This window comes from Oncorhynchus keta, chromosome 3 (genome assembly GCF_023373465.1).
Source record: "Oncorhynchus keta strain PuntledgeMale-10-30-2019 chromosome 3, Oket_V2, whole genome shotgun sequence".
Taxonomy (NCBI): domain Eukaryota; kingdom Metazoa; phylum Chordata; class Actinopteri; order Salmoniformes; family Salmonidae; genus Oncorhynchus; species Oncorhynchus keta.
The window spans coordinates 20,388,268-20,411,917 of NC_068423.1; the positions used below are offsets into that span (position 1 = coordinate 20,388,268).

Below are 23,650 nucleotides of genomic sequence, written 5' to 3' on the forward strand. Positions count from 1 at the left end.
GCCTATTTCTGGTTCCTGTCTTTCTCCTTTGTCCTCTATTCCTGATCTATCCATCACTAAACATGGAACGATGAAAGGAAGATGAAAGAATGAAAACAGGAAAGGTTACGCATGTATCAATCCAATAAGAAAAAGAGGGTAAGATTGAGATAGAAGGGGGAAGGAAGACTGTGTGTGATCGTAAATGGTTGCTGTTGACGTGTGTGTGTTTGTGGGCATGCTTGCATGTGTGATCGCATGGTTTCTATTGGTGTGTGTGTGATCATGGTCGTATATGCTTGCTATTTGTATATGTGTGGGTGTGTTTCCCAGGCTATGAGTCCCATCTTTTGGTTGTGTTCAGTAGACAGTGGTGTATCCTAATGTTATGTTAAGACTGGTACACCAGCCAACATCACTATCTCCTAATGATGTGTTGAGGGACTGGTACACCTGCTAACATCACTATCTCCTAATGTTGTGTTAAGACTGGTACACCAGCCAACATCACTATCTCCTAATGTTGTGTTAAGACTGGTACACCGGCTAACATCACTATCTCCTAATGATGTGTTGAGGGACTGGTACACCTGCTAACATCACTATCTCCTAATGTTGTGTTAAGACTGGTACACCAGCCAACATCACTATCTCCTAATGATGTGTTAAGACTGGTACACCAGCCAACATCACTATCTCCTAATGTTGTGTTAAGACTGGTACACCAGCCAACATCACTATCTCCTAATGATGTGTTAAGACTGGTACACCAGCCAACATCACTATCTCCTAATGTTGTGTTAAGACTGGTACACCGGCCAACATCACTATCTCCTAATGATGTGTTAAGACTGGTACACCGGCCAACATCACTATCTCCTAATGATGTGTTAAGACTGGTACACCGGCCAACATCACTATCTCCTAATGATGTGTTAAAACTGGTACACCAGCCAACATCACTATCTCCTAATGATGTGTTAAGACTGGTACACCGGCCAACATCACTATCTCCTAATGATGTGTTAAGACTGGTACACCAGCCAACATCACTATCTCCTAATGATGTGTTGAGGGACTGGTACACCAGCCAACATCACTATCTCCTAATGATGTGTTAAGACTGGTACACCAGCCAACATCACTATCTCCTAATGATGTGTTAAAACTGGTACACCGGCCAACATCACTATCTCCTAACGTTGTGTTGAGGGACTGGTACACCGGTCAACATCATTATCTCTGTCACGTTCTGACCTTAGTTCTTTTGTTATGTCTTTGTTTTAGTATGGTCAGGGCGTGAGTTGGGTGGGTTGTCTATGTTTGTTTTTCTATGAGTTGGTATTTCTGTGTTTGGCCTAGTATGGTTCTCAATCAGAGGCAGCTGTCAATCGTTGTCCCTGATTGAGAATCATACTTAGGCAGCCTGTTTCCACCCTTGATTTGTGGATGATTATTTTCTGTTAAGTGTTTGTATTCTGCACCAGACAGAACTGTTTCGGTTTAGTTCGTTCACTTTGTTGTTTTATATTTCAGTGTTCAGTTTGATGCATTAAATATTAACATCATGAACACATACCACGCTGCACTTTGGTCCTCACCTTCTTCCACCCATGACCGTTACAATCTATTAAAGAGGTCCCCTGAGAAATAAACTACTATAATCTACACCAGTGGTTCCCAAACTTTTTATAGTCCCGTACCCCTTCAAACATTCAACCTCCAGCTGCGTACCCTCTCTAGCACCAGGGTCAGAGCACTCTCAAATGTTGTTTTTTGCCATCATTGTAAGCCTGCCACACACACACTATACAATACATTTATTAAACATAAGAAAAATGTTTTTGTCACAACCTGGTTTGTGGAAAGTAACAAAGAGCTCTTATAGGACCAGGGCACTAATAATAATATAATAATAATCAATAATTTTGCTCTTATTTAACCATCTTACATATAAAACCTTATTTGTTCATCAAAAATGGTGAATAACTCACCACAGGTTAATGAGAAGCGTGTGCTTGAAAGGATGCACATAACTCTGCAAGGTTGGGTTGTATTGGAGAGAGACTCAGTCTTAAATCATTTCCCAGTTTTCATGCTAGTGAGGGCCGAGAATCCACTCTCACATAGGTGCGTGGTTGCAAAGGGCATCAGTGTATTAACAGCGCGATTTGCCAAGGCAAGAAACTCTGAGCGCAGCTCTATCCAGAAATCTGGCAGTGGCTTCTGATTAAAGTTTCACAGAAACGCTTGTTGCAATTTCGATGAGGCTCTCTGGTTCAGAAAACGTTAAGGAGGGCATGAAAGGGATAACGGATCCAGTTGTTTGTGTCGACCGTTTCGGGAAAGTAATTGCGCACCCAGCTTCGCTATTTCACATTTGACATTGTCCGTAATCTTGAGATCATTTGCACACTAAAAGTCATACAATGATGGAAAGACCTGTGTGTTGTCCTTGTTAATTCAGACAGAACAGAGCTCCAACTTCTTAATCATAGACTTAATTTGGTCCCGCACATTGAATATAGTTACAGAGAGTCCCTGTAATCCTAGATTCAGATCATTCAGGCGAGAAAAAACATCACTCAGATAGGCCAGTCATGTGAGAAACTCGTCATCATTTAAGTGTTCAGACAAGTGAAAATTGTGATCAGTAAAGAAAACTTTAAGTTTGTCTCTCAATTAAAAAAAACCTGTCAATACGTTGCCCCTTGATAACCAGCGCACTTCTTCTGTATGTTGTAAACGTGTTACATGGTCGCTGCCCATATCATTGCATAATGCAAAAAATACACAAGAGTTTAGGGGCCCTGTTTTAACAAGAGCCTCTCGGTGGATGCTGCAGTGTACCCAAGTGGCGTCGGGAGCAACTGCTTGCACACGCGTTACCACTCCACTATGTCTCCCTGTCAGGGCTTTTGCTCCATCAGTACAGATACCAACACATCCTGACCACCAAAGTCCATTTGATGTCACAAATCTGTCCAGTATTTTAAAAATATCCTTTCCTGTTGTTCTGGTTTATAGTGGTTTACAGAAGAGGATGTCTTCCTTAATTGACCCTCCTGGACATATACCAGGAGCTGTGCTAGGCCCGCCACGTCTGTAGACTACTCCAGCTGTAAAGCATAGAATTCACTGGCTTGTATGCGAAGCAGTAATGGTTTTAAAACATCTCCTGCCATGTCACTGATGGGTTGTGAGACAGTGTTGTTTGATGGAGCCATTGTCTGTATAGTTTTTGGGGGAATTTTCCTCCAGCATTGTTCCAGCCATTTCAGCAGCAGCAGGAAGAATGAAGTCCTCCACAATAGCATGGGGCTTGTCTGTCCTAGCCACTCGATAGCTCACCCTATAAGACACTTCTAGCCCCTTTCTTATTAATGGTATCGGTTGCTTTTATACATGTCTTACTACTCGAAAGTCGTCTTAATTCTCGCTCATTCTAAATGTCTGCGCAAGATTGAAGGTTTCATTGAGTTGTGAGATAGTACTTTTGTTCATATAACACACTGCGTGGCTGAGGAAACGTACTACTCCCAATATAATTGAACCCCAAATCAATGTAGCTCTCTTCATATTTGCGCCTCTCTGAGGGTCCAACGTCCCTGTCTGTTGTTCGGCTCTTTCCCAGGTAAGGGGCCAGTATCTCTTCGGCTGCATCAGACTCACAACTGTCAGTGTCCATGCTCGCTGGGCTAACAACAAATGTAGAATTACTAATGCTAGCAGTGGATGTGCTCGTGGAAGCAGAACAACTTGTGTCGTCGACAGGTGCTGGTGTAGTACTGCTGGTAGTAGCAGTACTACCAGTAGAGCTGGTATGTGTCTCTATGGACGCGGGCCTTACTTTTTTTTAGCGATTTATCCATTTTCGAGCAAACGGAATGAGCAGCAGCTACGTTTGGCTACATACAGACCGTTAGTGGAATTCCTGCAAGAGAGTAACGGTTAACGTGATTGAATGTTTATTATTTGACATTGTGTTGTTATTTTATTGAACACTAGATGGTTTAATTTTATTTTTGGCAGTGAAATGAGGCTACTTAGGCAAGAAAAAAACGTTACCCTATTATATAGCCCCATTGGAAAATATAAAAAGGAAAGTTTGAAAATGCGAAGATTTTTACAATTTAAATAAATACAAATTATTATTATTATATAAAACAAAAATGTGAATCACATTTTCTTTTGGCGTACAGGGTAGCCTAGTGGTTAGAGCGGTTGACTAGTAACCGGAAGGTTGCAAGTTCAAACCCCCGAGCTGACATGGTACAAATCTGTCGTTCTGCCCGTGAACAGGCAGTTAACCCACTGTTCCTATGCCGTCATTGAAAATAAGAATTTGTTCTTAACTGACTTCTTCTTCTTCTTGCCTGCAATGACAACAAGCTATGTCCGATGATGCTGTGACACACCACCCCAGACCATGACGGACCCTCCACCTCCAAATCGATCCCACTCCAGATTACAGGCCTCTGTGTAACGCTCATTCCTTCGATGATAAATACGAATCTGACCATCACCCTTGGTGAGACAAAACCGCGACTGTCTGGTCCAGCGACAGTGGGTTTGTGCCCATAGTTGACGTTGTTGCCGGTAATGTCTGGTGAGGACCTGCCTTATAACAGGCCTACGAGCCCTCAGTCCAGCCTCTCTCAGTCTATTGCGGACAGTCTGAGCACTGATGGAGGGATTGTGCGTTCCTGGTGTAACTCGGGCAGTTGTTGTTGCCATGCCATGCGAGGACGATCATCTGTCCGCCCTGTCTCCCTGTAGCACTGTCTTAGGAGTATGGACATTGCAATGTATTGTATGGACATTGCAATGTATTGCCCTGGCCACATCTGCAGTCCTCATGCCTCCTTGCAGCATGCCCAAGGCACGTTCACGCAGATGAGCAGGGACCCTGGGCATCTTTCGTTTGGTGTTTTTCAGAGTCAGTAGAAAGGCCTCTTTAGTGTCCAAAGTTTTCATAACTGTGACCTTAATTGCCTACCGTCTGTGCACTGTTAGTGTCTTAACCACTGTTCTACTGGTGCATGTCCATTCATTGTTTAAACACTGTTTCCCAAGCATGGGAAACAGTGTTTAAACCCTTTACAATGAAGATCTGTGAAGTTATTTGTTTTTTTACTAATTATCTTTGAAAGACAGGGTCCTGAAAAATGGACGTTTCTTTTTTTGCTTCGTTTTTGTCAAACATTGCTGGAATTAATGCTTCAATCTAGTTGACATCGATAAAGTTAGCACCTTCATCTCTGTTTCTTTCACACAGCAAATATGTTTAAAAATGCAATAACAAAACAACCAATTTTTTTTTCTGAACAAGATTTCAATTTGTACCTTTTTTTAAGGGAATTAAAAGCTATGAAAACGACAAACATGTTTCTGATAAGTTTAAGTTTGGCTTGTACAGTACCAAGTTCGGCTTGTACAGTACCAATCAAAATTGTTACTATTTTCTACATTGTCGAATAATAGTGAAGACTTCTAACTATGAAATGACACGTATCTAATCATGTAGTAACCAAAAAAAGTGATAAACAAGAGATCATTCAAAGTAGCCACCCTTTGCCTCGATGACCGTTTTGCACACTCTTGGCATTCTCTCAACCAGCTTCATGAGGTAGTCACCTGGAATGCATTTTAATTAACAGGTGTGCCTTGTTAAAAGTTAATTTGTGGAATTTCTTTCCTTCTTAATATGTTTATACCAATCAGTTGTGTTGTGACAGGCCATCCATACCGGATGGTATACAGAAGATAGCGCTATCTGGTAAAAGACCAAGTCCATATTATGGCAAGAACAGCTCAAATAAGCAAAGAGAATCGACAGCCCATCATTACTTTAAGACATGAAGTTCAGTCAATACGGAACATTTCAACAACTTTGAAAGTTTCTTCAAGTGCAGTTGCAAAAACCATCAAGCGCTATGATGAAACTTGCTCTCATGAGGACCGCCACAGGAAAGGACGACCCAGAGTTACCTCTGCTGCAGAGGATAAGTTCATTAGATATACCAGCCCCAGAAATTGCAGCCCAAATAAATGCTTCATGTGGTTTAAGTAACAGACACATGTCAACATCAACTGTTCAGTGAAGACTATGTGAATCAGGCCTTCATGGTAGGATTGCTGCAAAGAAACCACTAATAAAGGACACCAATTATAAGAAGAGACTTTCTTGGGCCAAGAAACACAAGCAATGGACATTAGAACAGTGAAATCTGTCCTTTGGTCTGATGAGTCCAAATTTGCGATTTTTGGTTCCAACCACTGTATCTTTGTGAGACGCAGAGTAGGTGAACGGATGATCTCTGAATGTATGGTTCCCACCGTGAAGCATGGAGGAGGTGTGCTGGTGTGGGGGTGCTATACTTGTGACACTGTCTGTGATTAATTTAGAATTCAAGGCACACTTAACCAGCATGGCTACCACAGAATTCTGCAGTGATGCGTCATCCCATCTGGTTGAGCTTAGTGGGACTATCATTTGTTTTTCAACAGGACAATGACCCAACACATCTCCAGGCTCTGTAAGGGCTATTTGACCAAGAAGGGGAACGATGGAGTGCTGCATCAGATGACCTGGCCTCCACAATCACCCAATCTCAACCCAATTGAGATGGTTTGGGATGAGTTGAACCGCAGAGTGAAGGAAAAGCAGCCAACAAGTGCTCGCTCAGCATATGTGGGAACTCCTTCAAGACTTTTGGAAAAACATTCCTCATGAAGCAAAACTCTCATCACGGCAAAGGGTGGCTACATTGAAGAATCTAAAATCTAAAATCTATTTAGATTTTTTTAACGCTTTTTTGGTTACTACATGATTCCATATGTGTTATTTCATAGTTTTGATGTATTCACTATTATTCTACAATGTAGAAAACAGTAAAAATTCAGTTAAACTCTTGAATGAGTTGGTGTGTCCAAACTTTTGACTGGTACTGTAGTTGAAATACAAATCAGCTTTTATGATGCTTATCAAAATAGCACCTTTACAGATGGTCCCTACCCACACATTCATTCTCTCAAGGTGCTGAAAGAAAGAAATGATGGTTCTCCGCTCCTGGTCCCGAGTCATAATGTACATTTGGTGTATAATTTTACTGGAAGAAATGCTTACTTCTGCTGGAGTTAATATTATAATAGTTTAGCGCCTCACAATCATCACACAAACATTTTTCCAGAATATTAGACCACTTTTCTGGCTGTCCCTTCTCTTTATTTTTAACTCTCCATTTCACAGCTTTTCTCTTATGGGACGATTCAGACCCAAGTTAAAACTTCTTGGTGACAGGAAACACTATGAAGTTTCTAAAACTGTTTGAATCATGTCTGTGAGTACAATAACTTAATAACTTAAATAACAATATCATAACTTATTTAGCAGGCGAAACCCCGAGGACAAACCATTCAGATTTTTTAATTTTTTAGGTCACTCTCTTTTCAATAGGTTTTCATTGGGAATCCAGATTTCTAAGGGACCTTCTTTCAGTTCCTATCGCTTCCACTCTCACGAACATGATGGTGTTCTCCGTTTTGCTCTACGACCCCACAGGTCTCCTCTGAATGAAAGTATGGAGGTAGTATAATGCCAACAAAAATAAGGGGTTAAATATGTTCCCAAAAATGTTTCTTGAGCTTTCTTATATCTCCTAGATATAGAACAGACACTTCAAACCCTTATTCCCTATGATTTATTTTTTTACTGTTTTTTTTGCCGGTTATGAATTTGCTATTGAATGCGTTTCTGTGGGCCAAATTTAATATTTCATCAAATATTTTAAATTTTAAATTTTTGATCCTAAAATTCTAAATTAAATAGCTAAATGATCCATGACAATCCTAAAACAATTCCATATGTTAGCTTAGTAGAAAACACACTCAGAATCCCACTAGCTGTCAAGGTCTATATAGGAGACACTATTGTTTATTTAGGGCCTAGGCATTGGCTAGAGACAACCTGGAATAGTAGGCCGTTGCCGAGTCTCCTCATGGACTTTGACATTCCATCGATGACAGCCCTTTTTTAAATGTATAACAATTATGCATTTTGATGACTCTAAATGGATGTACTATGTACGGTTATCCTGATCCTAGATCAGATGTTGGGATGGGTCATGGTGACAGATAATGAACTGTGCTGGTGGGTCAGGTCAGTTATGTCAGTCAGTTGCTGTCAGTGCTGTTTCAGATGAGGGAGGATGATTTTTTTTCCTGAACATGGCCTTATTTCTATGACAGCATATTGGATGACTGTCATTCATATTCTATTCACCCAGCTCAATGTAACAGTGATAGGTTTAGGCTACTACATGATACTCTAATTTTCCCTATACCCATCATGAGGTTGCTACAACCTAGCCTATGAATGAAAGTTTACAATATAGGTGCGCACGTGTCGAGAGACAGATTTGATGTGACAGACCGTAACACATGGACAGACAGGGACATTCAATACCGCCTTGCACACTCTTGCCTGCATCTAGCTGATCTAGGGTGTAATCATTAGTCCAACAGTTGCAAACAAGAGTTTCTATTGGACAAATTCAGGTATTTTTGATCTGTTTTGTTCCCTTTGCTGCTGTTTAAGAAATGTTTTCAACAGTATCGGCGGAATGATTACACCCCTGATCACGTGTAAACGCAGATCACAGTTTCATAGCAGCCACGTTATTCCATCTCACATCTACGTTATGCACTCCCCTCCTCTCACCTCTTCCCTTCGTTTGTGGACCTCAATGAGCAACACATCAGCTGTATGTGATCAGGCAAAAAAAATCTTTCCAAGCCAAACCGCTACACACAGCCTACCTCATTGTCCCCATATTAGCTAAAGTAACTTCCTAGTCAACATAGCCAATAGAACTAACGCGCTAGTAAACCCACTACAATCGTGCAGTAACATCACGGTGTACAGTCAGTAAGCAGTAACATCACGGTGTACAGTCAGTAAGCAGTAACATCACGGTCACAGTCAGTAAGCAGTAACACCACGGTGTCCAGTCAGTAAGCAGTAACATCACGGTGTACAGTCAGTAAGCAGTAACATCACGGTGTACAGTCAGTAAGCAGTAACATCACGGTATACAGTCAGTAAGCAGTAACATCACGGTGTACAGTCAGTAAGCAGTTACATCACAGTGTACAGTCAGTAAGCAGTAACATTACGGTGTACAGTCAGTAAGCAGTAACATCACGGTGTACAGTCAGTAAGCAGTAACATCACGGTGTACAGTCAGTAAGCAGTAACACCACGGTGTACAGTCAGTAAGCAGTAACACCACGGTGTACAGTCAGTAAGCAGTTACATCACGGTGTACAGTCAGTAAGCAGTAACATCGCTGTGTACAGTCAGTAAGCAGTAACATCACAGTGTACAGTCAATAAGCAGTAACATCACGGTGTACAGTCAGTAAGCAGTAACATCACGGTGTACAGTCAGTAAGCAGTAACATCACGGTGTACAGTCAGTAAGCAGTAACACCACGGTGTACAGTCAGTAAGCAGTTACATCACGGTGTACAGTCAGTAAGCAGTAACATCACGGTGTACAGTCAGTAAGCAGTAACATCACGGAGTACAGTCAGTAAGCAGTAACATCGCTGTGTACAGTCAGTAAGCAGTAACATCACAGTGTACAGTCAGTAAGCAGTAACATCACGGTGTACAGTCAGTAAGCAGTAACATCACGGTGTACAGTCAGTAAGCAGTAACATCACGGTGTACAGTCAGTAAGCAGTAACATCACGGTGTACAGTCAGTAAGCAGTAACATCATGGTGAACAGTCAGTAAGCAGTTACATCACGGTGTACAGTCAGTAAGCAGTAACATCACGGAGTACAGTCAGTAAGCAGTAACATCACGGTGTACAGTCAGTAAGCAGTAACATCACAGTGTACAGTCAGTAAGCAGTAACATCACGGTGTACAGTCAGTAAGCAGTAACATCACGGTGTACAGTCAGTAAGCAGTAACATTACGGTGTACAGTCAGTAAACAGTAACATCACGGTGTACAGTCAGTAAGCAGTAACATCACGGTGTACAGTCAGTAAGCAGTAACATCACGGTGTACAGTCAGTAAGCAGTAACATTACGGTGTACAGTCAGTAAACAGTAACATCACGGTGTACAGTCAGTAAACAGTAACATCACGGTGTACAGTCAGTAAGCAGTAACATCACGGTGTACAGTCAGTAAGCAGTAACATCACGGTGTACAGTCAGTAAGCAGTAACATCACGGTGTACAGTCAGTAAGCAGTTACATCACGGTGTACAGTCAGTAAGCAGTAACATCACGGTGTACAGTCAGTAAGCAGTAACATCACGGTGTACAGTCAGTAAGCAGTAACATCACGGTGAACAGTCAGTAAGCAGTAACATCACGGTGTACAGTCAGTAAGCAGTAACATCACGGTGTACAGTCAGTAAGCAGTAACATCACGGTGTACAGTCAGTAAGCAGTAACATCACGGTGTACAGTCAGTAAGCAGTAACATCACGGTGTACAGTCAGTAAGCAGTAACATCACGGTGTACAGTCAGTAAGCAGTAACATCATGGTGTACAGTCAGTAAGCAGTAACATCACGGTGTACAGTCAGTAAGCAGTAACATCACGGTGTACAGTCAGTAAGCAGTAACACCACGGTGTACAGTCAGTAAGCAGTAACATCACGGTGTCCAGTCAGTAAGCAGTAACATCACGGTGTACAGTCAGTAAGCAGTAACATCACGGTGTACAGTCAGTAAGCAGTAACATCACGGTGAACAGTCAGTAAGCAGTTACATCACGGTGTACAGTCAGTAAGCAGTAACATCACGGAGTACAGTCAGTAAGCAGTAACATCACGGTGTACAGTCAGTAAGCAGTTACATCGGTGGGCCTCGGTGGCAATAAATTAGTAAAACCAAAAGCTTCCCTTGACTTGGAAGAGTTCCAGTGTTGTGTTGGCTAGTCATAGCCAGCTAGCTAACATAGCATCCCTCTGTTTGAGACGGGTGTTTGAGTAACTTAACTAGCCAGCTAGCTAACATAGCATCCCTCTGTTTGAGTAACTTAACTAGCCAGCTAGCTAACATAGCATCCCTCTGTTTAAGCAGGGTGTGTCAGTAGGCTAAACTAGCTAGCTGCATATGCTAGCTAAGTAAGTAAAACTGAAAAAAATGACAATCTCTCTCTTTATTTCTCTCTTTCTTTTCCTTCTATTAGGAATAAATGATTTTGTTCAAAACTGTTACTGTTTACAATTTTAATTTAGAAAATACAGACATGGCATGGACTAAATTATTGGCACCCCTGAGCTGTAGTTGGTTGTACAGCCTTTGGCCAAGATAACAAATAGGCTGAAACTGCAGCCCACAATTTGATTGCTGAAATTCATTTTACAGTGCAGCTACTGTAATCCATACTGTTGATTAATACGGTCAATTACTGATAAAATTACAAAAACGTCTAACAGTGTAGTTCGTTATAGAATCATATGAAAGGGTTCTTTATAGCACCATACAAGTTTAATTTAGAACCGCATGAGCATAGTTCTTCATAGAACCTTGAAAAAAAGGTTCCATATAGCACAGAAAAGGGTTTTGATGTGGTTACAAGCCAAAGAACCCTTTTTGGCATTATACAGAAACATTTGTTTCTAGTGTGTATACTAAAAACAAGGAAATACTAATACAGTTGATAATTTGATGGCAAACGCACCACTGCTGTGCTTCACCAAATAACTATTTCCAGGTCATGCAACAAATGTAAACGCCTGGAGTTTGCTAAAAGGCATTGGCACTTGGATTGGAACTGGTGCTTTGGTCAGACGACATGAAAATAAAGCTCTTTGGCCACACATATCAGTGGTGGGTTTGGAGTCGAAATGAGAATACATGAGAACAAAATGACCCCATACCTACTGTAAAATACTGTGGTGGATCGTTGATGTTATTGGCCTACTTTGCTTCCACTGCTCTTGGGGCCCTTGTTAAGGTCAACGGCATCATGTTGATGTACCAGGATGAACCAGGATATTTTACCCAAACACCTGGTTGCTTCTGCCAGGAGGCTGAAACTTGACCGCAAATGGATCTTTCAGCAAGACAATAACCCCAAACACACATCAAAATCCACAAAGAAATGGTTAATTGGCCACAAAATTAACCTTATGCAATGGCCATCTTAGTCTCCAGACTTGAAACCCATTAAAAACCTGTGGTTTGAGTTGAAGAGCAGATGAAGGTTATCAAGGATCTGGAAAGATTCTGTATGGATGAATGGTCTCAGATCCCTCCCAATGTGTTCTCCAACTCATAAAACATTTAGGAAAAAGGCTCAGTGTCGTTATCCTGCCAAGGTGAGGTATTGAAAGGTATTAAAAACAGGGGTGTCAATCATTTTCACTCCTACCTTTTTGCAAAAAATGTATAATATTACTTGTTAAACAACATTATTTTTCCTGAGCAATTGTATTAGTATAAAATAATATAATTTCAAACGTTTCTTATTATACAATATAGCTCAGTATCTGAATTATTTATTTTATACAGTCATTTCTGCTTATCTTTATCAAGGGTGTCAATAATTTCAGACCCCGAAAAAAATGATTATTTATTCATATTATTCTGATAATCAACCTGCAACCTGCAATACGGCATGCTGGGAAATATCATGGACATGGTATTGTGGTTTTGCGCAAACATGAATTTGTAATTTTACTCAACAAGATTTTTCAAAAATGCACTTCACACACAGAACAATCTTGAGCAAAATAGAAATGGTATTGCAGCTGGATGCTTTGAAATTTGAAGTCGAATTAACAATAATGCTATTTTGAAGTCCATTCAACTCACAGAATAACGCTGATTAAGCAATTGGTTTTAAGCAAAACTTATTTAAAACGTTTTTACAGTTCAGAGGAAGTTGACAGAAACAGGGCAGCAGGACAGAGAGAGAGAGAGAGAGAGAGAGAGAGAGAGAGAGAGGAGGGAGAGAGAGAGAGAGAGAGAGAGAGAGAGAGAGAGAGAGAGAGAGAGAGAGAGAGAGAGAGAGAGAGAGAGAGAGAGAGAGAGAGAGAGAGAGAGAGAGAGAGAGAGAGAGAGAGAGAGAGAGAGAGAGAGAGAGGAGGGAGAGAGAGAGAGAGGAGAGAGAGAGAGAGAGAGAGAGAGAGAGAGAGAGAGAGAGAGAGAGAGGGAGAGAGAGAGAGAGAGAGAGAGAGAGAGAGAGAGAGAGAGAGAGAGAGAGAGAGAGAGAGAGAGAGAGAGAGAGAGAGAGAGAGAGAGAGAGAGAGAGAGAGAGAGAGAGAGAGAGAGAGAGAGAGAGAGGAGAGAGAGAGAGAGAGAGAGAGAGAGAGAGAGAGAGAGAGAGAGAGAGAGAGAGAGAGAGAGAGAGAGAGAGAGAGAGAGAGAGAGAGAGAGAGAGAGAGAGAGAGAGAGAGAGAGAGAGAGAGAGAGAGAGAGGGGAGTGTGTGTGTGTGTGTGTGTGTTGTAATTCTGCTGTTTTGATAAAGTACTCCTGAAGTCATATGAAGCTGTGTGTGATGACTCATGGGAGCCCCACTTCCCCTTGTACGTTCTTGAATTAAGGGTTATACAGTGTCCTTAAAAAAAGCAGGGATAATTTAACATTTCTATATTGCTAGCAAATCTTACAGTTTTCTTTGTAGCTACAATGAAATAATTTTCTTTCCGTTTGTGAGTTGATTTCTACTCATGCTTACTTTGTGTTTGTCTTGTGTCCTTTGCTATTGGAGTTCCCGCTCGTCAATGTCAACGCTCTATTACGAGTCGCACCCCCAGAAGTGTATGTACTTCCACCCACGGATGCTGGAGAAGCGTGCACCCCTTCTGTTTCTGTTTACAGTTTACTGTTATGTTTAATGAGATCTCTCACATTAAAAAATGTATACCAGTTTGACTGAGAAAGGCCAGTGAATATTATGTGATGGTATGATACAGGGGTGCAACTTCGATTTTAGATGTGGGGCTACATCTTTTTATTTATTATTTTTCAGTCAGATTAACACTCCTAACAGCCTACCCACCCACTCGGAGACATCCCGTGGTCCTAAAGCACACCGCTGCCTCGTTTTGTATCCCATTCCAATGATAAAACTATTAACATTATCATTTACCTTATTACTAAGTACCTCATCCTAACCTCACACCTTATTTATTTTTAAATGCATTCATCTGATCAATTTAACCTCCCTTTCTGCACCTTAACTTTGCCTCCGAGCTGCCTGCCTACTGTGTCATTTTCATGGAGTCGTTATGTAGGTTTTATGACAGCTCATAAAGACTGATCATTAAAGGTGTAGTAAGTACAGGCCTGTAGCAGTATACAGAAAGCCTGCCGTGATGATGATGGTTAATGCTTTGATATAAATCACAGAGATAGAATCAGCCCTCACAGCCTGTTGTGTGTGTGTGTGTTTGTTGTAACAGCAATAGGAAGGAACACACGTTATTTACCTCCTCTGGGTGTGGAGTATGTCTACCAGAGAGGTCAAGGAGAAGGAGAGTGTGTGTCTGGGCTTGTGCCTCTGGTGTGCTTGGATGTGTGTGTGTGCTCACATGAATACTGCACAGTATCATTGGCAACCTATTCTCTCTCGTGTTCACACCCCCCCCCCCCGCCCCCCCTCCCATTCCAGGCTGAGGGTTCCACGTTCCTCCAGATGGGTGCATCACTGGAACAGCAGATTGTCTGCATGTTCAAGGTACAGGAATAGAATATTACATCTAAATGCAATGTTCAATTAGAGAACCCCCTTCCGCCAATCAGAATCGTATATTCATCAAAGCTGTGGACTAAAATGTAATGTAGATATATAATTGTATATTTATATGTAATATAATGTCTATATTGTAGTTGATGGAGGAGTATGACTGGGGAGACTTTGTAGTCATCACAAGTATGTTGCCGGGATACGAGACGTTTGTGGACTACGTCCGCTCCTACACGGACACTTCCTACTTCCTGTGGAGGCTGCAGGATATCCTGTCTCTGGAGATGTCTATCGGGACCAGCGACGTCCGCGCAAAACGCATGTTACAGCAGGTAGGAGAAAGAAATGTCCAACACACACACACATACAGTGCCTTGCGAAAGTATTCTGCCCCCTTGAACTTTGCGACCTTTTGCCACATTTCAGGCTTCAAACATAAAGATATAAAACTGTATTCTTTTGTGAAGAATCAACAACAAGTGGGACACAATCATGAAGTGGAACGACATTTATTGGATATTTCAAACTTTTTTAACAAATCAAAATCTGAAAAATTGGGCGTGCAAAATGATTCAGCCCCCTTAAGTTAATACTTTGTAGCGCCACCTTTTGCTGCGATTACAGCTGTAAGTCGCTTGGGGTATGTCTCTCTCAGTTTTGCACATCGAGAGACTGAAATCTTTTCCCATTCCTCCTTGCAAAACAGCTCGAGCTCAGTGAGGTTGGATGGAGAGCATTTATGAACAGCAGTTTTCAGTTCTTTCCACAGATTCTCGATTGGATTCAGGTCTGGACTTTGACTTGGCCATTCTAACACCTGGATATGTTTATTTTTGAACCATTCCATTGTAGATTTTGCTTTATGTTTTGGATCATTGTCTTGTTGGAAGACAAATCTCCATCCCAGTCTCAGGTCTTTTGCAGACTCCATCAGGTTTCTTCCAGAATGGTCCTGTATTTGGCTCCATCCATCTTCCCATCAATTTTAACCATCTTCCCTGTCCCTGCTGAAGAAAAGCAGGCCCAAACCATGATGCTGCCACCACCATGTTTGACAGTGAGGATGGTGTGGTGTACATCTAGCTACATATTGAACTTCCATCCTCTCAAGCCAGGGATACAATATATGAATTAATGATTGGACTAGAATCGCTGTTATAATTGTTGGCCAGTACAGAGATATTAAGTAAAACCACAAGTCCAAATCCCTATCTCTATACATGGCTAATTTAGGAAAGAGACAATTTTATCCAGCTAGCTAACCCACATAAGGACAACAACACAATGAGATGTAACAATTCAATTTTTTCTGTCAATGACATTTGGCTTTTGATGTGATGTGATTGGTGTGAAGACTGGCTTCCCTAGACACTTTTTTTAGGAAGGTCAGGACCATTCACAGTTGAGCTCACTAAGTTAAGCTTAACACTGATTGGCTATAACTTCATATTGTTTCATGAAGGGAGGCCAAATGCTCACTGGCTTCCTTTGCATTCAATGCTACCGGTGGCAACATTGTCATACTCTTTTTTGACCAGACAGCATCAGATAGATGGGCTACACATACAGAGACAGAGGGGAGCTGTTTTTCTCACTTGGATGCTTTTTCTGGTGAGATATATTCAGCCTCTTGCGAATTGAAGGACAATTATGAAACACAGAGACGAAAGATAAATGATTGAATATATGTTTTTTATCATTTTTCTTTGTTCATTTTTTTAGGGAAGCCTGGCTTCCCTTGCACTATCGAGTGCAGTCTATTCATGTCAAGGGTTAAGGGTTGTGATATAACTGATCCACAGGCTTAGATGTCAGAAGTTAATATTAGATACTGGCTACACTCCCATATCTGTCTCTTCCTCTAGATTGATTCCCAGGTACTCGTAGCCTACTGCTCCCATGAAGAGGCCCAGTACCTGTTCCAGGTAGCAGGGGAGGTGGGTCTATTGGGGCCTGGCTACATCTGGATCCTCCCCTCCCTCGCGTTGGGCAACACAGAGAGCCCTTCACCTAGCAGCTTCCCCATTGGAGTGATTGGCGTCATCACCGACCAGTGGAGGAAGAGCCTGAGGCAGCGGGTCAGAGAGGGAGTGGCCATAGTGGCCAAAGGGGCGGAGAGTTTCAAGAGGCATCAGGGGTTCGTTCCCGAGGGACACAGCGACTGCAGCACACCAGTTACACACATTAACAACAACACACTGTTCAGGTGAGTGTGAGGTCACACCCCCTCGCTCTGTGTTTGTCGTAGCAGTAGACATACTGAACGTGTGTGTGTGTGTGTTTGTCGTAGCAGTAGACATACTGAACGTGTGTTTGTCGTAGCAGTAGACATACTGAACGTGTGTGTGTGTGTGTTTGTCGTAGCAGTAGACATACTGAACGTGTGTGTGTGTGTGTTTGTCGTAGCAGTAGACATACTGAACGTGTGTTTGTCGTAGCAGTAGACATACTGAACGTGTGTGTGTGTTTGTCGTAGCAGTAGACATACTGAACGTGTGTGTGTGTTTGTCGTAGCAGTAGACATACTGAACGTGTGTTTGTCGTAGCAGTAGACATACTGAACGTGTGTGTGTGTTTGTCGTAGCAGTAGACATACTGAACGTGTGTTTGTCGTAGCAGTAGACATACTGAACGTGTGTGTGTGTTTGTCATAGCAGTAGACATACTGAACGTGTGTGTGTGTTTGTCGTAGCAGTAGACATACTGAACGTGTGTGTGTGTGTTTGTCGTAGCAGTAGACATACTGAACGTGTGTGTGTGTTTGTCGTAGCAGTAGACATACTGAACGTGTGTGTGTGTTTGTCATAGCAGTAGACATACTGAACGTGTGTGTGTGTTTGTCGTAGCAGTAGACATACTGAACGTGTGTGTGTGTTTGTCGTAGCAGTAGACATACTGAACGTGTGTGTGTGTTTGTCGTAGCAGTAGACATACTGAACGTGTGTGTGTGTGTTTGTCGTAGCAGTAGACATACTGAACGTGTGTGTGTGTTTGTCATAGCAGTAGACATACTGAACGTGTGTGTGTGTTTGTCGTAGCAGTAGACATACTGAACGTGTGTGTGTGTGTTTGTCGTAGCAGTAGACATACTGAACGTGTGTGTGTGTTTGTCGTAGCAGTAGACATACTGAACGTGTGTGTGTGTTTGTCATAGCAGTAGACATACTGAACGTGTGTGTGTGTGTTTTGTCGTAGCAGTAGACATACTGAACGTGTGTGTGTGTTTGTCGTAGCAGTAGACATACTGAACGTGTGTTTGTCGTAGCAGTAGACATACTGAACGTGTGTGTGTGTGTGTTTGTCGTAGCAGTAGACATACTGAACGTGTGTGTGTGTGTGTTTGTCGTAGCAGTAGACATACTGAACGTGTGTGTGTGTGTGTTTGTCGTAGCAGTAGACATACTGAACGTGTGTGTGTGTTTGTCGTAGCAGTAGACATACTGAACGTGTGTGTGTGTGTGTTTGTCGTAGCAGTAGACATACTGAACGTGTGTGTGTGTGTGTTTGTCGTAGCAGTAGACATACTGAACGTGTGTGTGTGTGTGTTTTGTCGTAGCAGTAGACATACTGAACGTGTGTGTGTGTGTGTTTGTCGTAGCAGTAGACATACTGAACGTGTGTGTGTGTTTGTCGTAGCAGTAGATATACTGAACGTGTGTGTGTGTTTGTCGTAGCAGTAGACATACTGAACGTGTGTTTGTCGTAGCAGTAGACATACTGAACGTGTGTGTGTGTGTGTGTTTGTCGTAGCAGTAGACATACTGAACGTGTGTGTGTGTGTGTGTTTGTCGTAGCAGTAGACATACTGAACGTGTGTGTGTGTTTGTCGTAGCAGTAGACATACTGAACGTGTGTGTGTGTTTGTCGTAGCAGTAGACATACTGAACGTGTGTGTGTGTTTGTCGTAGCAGTAGACATACTGAACGTGTGTGTGTGTTTGTCGTAGCAGTAGACATACTGAACGTGTGTGTGTGTTTGTCGTAGCAGTAGACATACTGAACGTGTGTCTGTGTTTGTCGTAGCAGTAGACATACTGAACGTGTGTGTGTGTTTGTCGTAGCAGTAGACATACTGAACGTGTGTGTGTGTTTGTCGTAGCAGTAGACATACTGAACGTGTGTGTGTGTTTGTCGTAGCAGTAGACATACTGAACGTGTGTCTGTGTTTGTCGTAGCAGTAGACATACTGAACGTGTGTGTGTGTTTGTCGTAGCAGTAGACATACTGAACGTGTGTCTGTGTTTGTCGTAGCAGTAGACATACTGAACGTGTGTGTGTGTTTGTCGTAGCAGTAGACATACTGAACGTGTGTGTGTGTTTGTCGTAGCAGTAGACATACTGAACGTGTGTGTGTGTTTGTCGTAGCAGTAGACATACTGAACGTGTGTGTGTGTTTGTCGTAGCAGTAGACATACTGAACGTGTGTGTGTGTTTGTCGTAGCAGTAGACATACTGAACGTGTGTCTGTGTTTGTCGTAGCAGTAGACATACTGAACGTGTGTGTGTGTTTGTCGTAGCAGTAGACATACTGAACGTGTGTGTGTGTTTGTCGTAGCAGTAGACATACTGAACGTGTGTGTGTGTTTGTCGTAGCAGTAGACATACTGAACGTGTGTGTGTGTTTGTCGTAGCAGTAGACATACTGAACGTGTGTGTGTGTGTTTGTCATAGCAGTAGACATACTGAACGTGTGTGTGTGTTTGTCGTAGCAGTAGACATACTGAACGTGTGTGTGTGTTTGTCGTAGCAGTAGACATACTGAACGTGTGTGTGTGTTTGTCGTAGCAGTAGACATACTGAACGTGTGTGTGTGTTTGTCGTAGCAGTAGACATACTGAACGTGTGTGTGTGTTTGTCGTAGCAGTAGACATACTGAACGTGTGTGTGTTTTGTCGTAGCAGTAGACATACTGAACGTGTGTGTGTGTTTGTCGTAGCAGTAGACATACTGAACGTGTGTGTGTGTTTGTCGTAGCAGTAGACATACTGAACGTGTGTCTGTGTTTGTCGTAGCAGTAGACATACTGAACGTGTGTCTGTGTTTGTCGTAGCAGTAGACATACTGAACGTGTGTGTGTGTTTGTCGTAGCAGTAGACATACTGAACGTGTGTCTGTGTTTGTCGTAGCAGTAGACATACTGAACGTGTGTGTGTGTTTGTCGTAGCAGTAGACATACTGAACGTGTGTGTGTGTTTGTCGTAGCAGTAGACATACTGAACGTGTGTGTGTGTTTGTCGTAGCAGTAGACATACTGAACGTGTGTGTGTGTTTGTCGTAGCAGTAGACATACTGAACGTGTGTGTGTGTGTTTGTCATAGCAGTAGACATACTGAACGTGTGTGTGTGTTTGTCGTAGCAGTAGACATACTGAACGTGTGTGTGTGTTTGTCGTAGCAGTAGACATACTGAACGTGTGTGTGTGTTTGTCGTAGCAGTAGACATACTGAACGTGTGTGTGTGTTTGTCGTAGCAGTAGACATACTGAACGTGTGTGTGTGTTTGTCGTAGCAGTAGACATACTGAACGTGTGTGTGTTTTGTCGTAGCAGTAGACATACTGAACGTGTGTGTGTGTTTGTCGTAGCAGTAGACATACTGAACGTGTGTGTGTGTTTGTCGTAGCAGTAGACATACTGAACATGTATGTGTGTGTTTTGTCGTAGCAGTAGACATACTGAATGTGTGTTTGTGTGTTTTGTCGTAGCAGTAGACATACTGAACGTGTGTGTGTGTTTGTCGTAGCAGTAGACATACTGAACGTGTGTGTGTGTTTGTCGTAGCAGTAGACATACTGAACGTGTGTGTGTGTTTGTCGTAGCAGTAGACATACTGAACGTGTGTGTGTGTTTGTCGTAGCAGTAGACATACTGAACGTGTGTGTGTGTGTTTGTCGTAGCAGTAGACATACTGAACGTGTGTGTGTGTTTGTCGTAGCAGTAGACATACTGAACATGTATGTGTGTGTTTTGTCGTAGCAGTAGACATACTGAACGTGTGTGTGTGTGTTTGTCGTAGCAGTAGACATACTGAATGTGTATGTGTGTGTTTTGTCGTAGCAGTAGACATACTGAATGTGTATGTGTGTGTTTTGTCGTAGCAGTAGACATACTGAATGTGTATGTGTGTGTTTTGTCGTAGCAGTAGACATACTGAACATGTATGTGTGTGTTTTGTCGTAGCAGTAGACATACTGAACATGTATGTGTGTGTTTTGTCGTAGCAGTAGACACACTGAATGTGTGTGTGTGTGTGTGTTTGTCGTAGCAGTAGACATACTGAACGTGTATGTGTGTGTTTTGTCGTAGCAGTAGACATACTGAACGTGTGTGTGTGTGTTTTGTCGTAGCAGTAGACATACTGAACGTGTATGTGTGTGTTTTGTCGTAGCAGTAGACATACTGAACATGTATGTGTGTGTTTTGTCGTAGCAGTAGACATACTGAACGTGTATGTGTGTGTTTTGTCGTAGCAGTAGACATACTGAACGTGTATGTGTGTGTTTTGTCGTAGCAGTAGACATACTGAACATGTATGTGTGTGTTTTGTCGTAGCAGTAGACACACTGAATGTGTGTGTGTGTGTGTGTGTGTTTGTCGTAGCAGTAGACATACTGAATGTGTATGTGTGTGTTTTGTCGTAGCAGTAGACATACTGAACGTGTATGTGTGTGTTTTGTCGTAGCAGTAGACATACTGAACATGTATGTGTGTGTTTTGTCGTAGCAGTAGACATACTGAACGTGTGTTTGTGTGTGTGTTTGTGTGTGTTCTAGACACATGCTGAACGTGACATGGGAGCGTAAGGACCTGTCGTTTAATAGTGATGGTTACCTGACAAACCCTTCCATGGTCATCATCGCTTTGAACAGAGACAGACAGTGGGACAAGGTACTGAATGAGTGTGTGTGTTTGTGCATGTGGACCATGAAACAACCAACACAGCACTGCCATATTTATGCCCTGCCTCAAAATATTCTGCATACATGAATGTAATCAATACATTGTTTCATCCGGTTAATTACAAACTACCAGTGTTGCTGATGATGTGGTGTACTGTTATCTCCCATGGCGGTCTCCCGCCCTTCTCCCAAGAGTACGCACACGCACACACACACCTGTCTCCCAAGGGTACGCACACGCACACACACACCTGTCTCCCAAGGGTACGCACACGCACACACACACCTGTCTCCCAAGGGTACGCACACGCACACACACACCTGTCTCCCAAGGGTACGCACACGCACACACACACCTGTCTCCCAAGGGTACGCACACGCACACACACACCTGTCTCCCAAGGGTACGCACACGCACACACACACCTGTCTCCCAAGGGTACGCACACGCACACACACACCTGTCTCCCAAGGGTACGCACACGCACACACACACCTGTCTCCCAAGGGTACGCACACGCACACACACACACCTGTCTCCCAAGGGTACGCACACGCACACCTGTCTCCCAAGGGTATGCACATGCACATCTCTCTCCCAAGGGTATGCACACGCACCCACACACCTGTCTCCCAAGGGTACGCACACGCACACACACACCTGTCTCCCAAGGGTACGCACACGCACACACACACCTGTCTCCCAAGGGTACGCACACGCACACACACACCTGTCTCCCAAGGGTACGCACACGCACACACACACCTGTCTCCCAAGGGTACGCACACGCACACACACACCTGTCTCCCAAGGGTACGCACACGCACACACACACCTGTCTCCCAAGGGTACGCACACGCACACACACACCTGTCTCCCAAGGGTACGCACACGCACACACACACACCTGTCTCCCAAGGGTACGCACACGCACACCTGTCTCCCAAGGGTACGCACACGCACACCTGTCTCCCAAGGGTACGCACACGCACACACACACCTGTCTCCCAAGGGTACGCACACGCACACACACACACCTGTCTCCCAAGGGTACGCACACGCACACCTGTCTCCCAAGGGTACGCACACGCACACACACACCTGTCTCCCAAGGGTACGCACACGCACACACACACCTGTCTCCCAAGGGTACGCACACGCACACACACACCTGTCTCCCAAGGGTACGCACACGCACACACACACCTGTCTCCCAAGGGTACGCACACTCACACACACACACACCTGTCTCCCAAGGGTACGCACACTCACACACACACACCTGTCTCCCAAGGGTAGCCAGAGAGGGTGTAGGTCTACAAAGAGTAATCTCACTGCTACTGTTGAACTCATTTATTCCTGCCCTGCTACAGCAAGACTACTTTATCACTGCCACTGGCTGGCAGGTGTGTTTGTGTGCATGTGTTTCGTGACTGTGCAGACCGAACACAAAGTCTGGCAATGCTCCGGAGTTCCCACAGTCATTCACCGCCCCGTGTCATCTAGCTCATTCGTCAGTGAGAACGTGGCAGTGGGCACTTGTACACTGAGTGGACAAAACAATAAGAACACCTGCTCTTTACATGACAGACTGACCAGGTGACTCCAGGTGAAAGCTATGGTCCCTAATTGATGTCACTTGTTAAATCCATGTCAATCAGTGTAGAAGAAGGGGAGGAGACAGGTTAAAGAAGGATTTTTAAGCCTTGAGACAATTGAGATATGGATTGTGTATGTATGCCATTCAAATGGTGAATGTCCAAGACAAAAGATTTAAGTGCATTTGAATGAGGTATTGTAGTAGGTGCCGCTGCTTGGTTTTTCACTCTCAACAGTTTCCTGTGTGTATCAAGAATGGTCCACCACCCAAAGGACATCCTGCCAACTTGACACAACTGTGGGAAGCATTGGAGTCAACATGGGCCAGCATCTCTGTGGAACGCTTTCGACACCTTGTAGAGTCCATTTCAGACGAATTGAGGCTGTTCTGAGGTGGGGGTGTGGAGGGGTGCAACTCAATATTAAGGTGTTCCTAATGTTTGGTTTA

General features: G+C 43.1%; 1 protein-coding gene across 1 annotated transcript in view; it reads left to right on the plus strand.

Annotated features, from left to right (window-relative positions):
- The window catches only part of LOC118376057 (glutamate receptor ionotropic, NMDA 2C-like), a 116,492-nt gene that overhangs the window by 57,132 nt on the left and 35,710 nt on the right, over positions 1-23,650 (plus strand). Inside the window, exons 6-9 of the mRNA XM_052492932.1 lie at positions 14,632-14,697; positions 14,850-15,038; positions 16,572-16,912; positions 21,477-21,591. Coding sequence (XP_052348892.1) covers positions 14,632-14,697; positions 14,850-15,038; positions 16,572-16,912; positions 21,477-21,591 — 711 coding nt within the window. The remainder of the gene's footprint in view (positions 1-14,631; positions 14,698-14,849; positions 15,039-16,571; positions 16,913-21,476; positions 21,592-23,650) is intronic.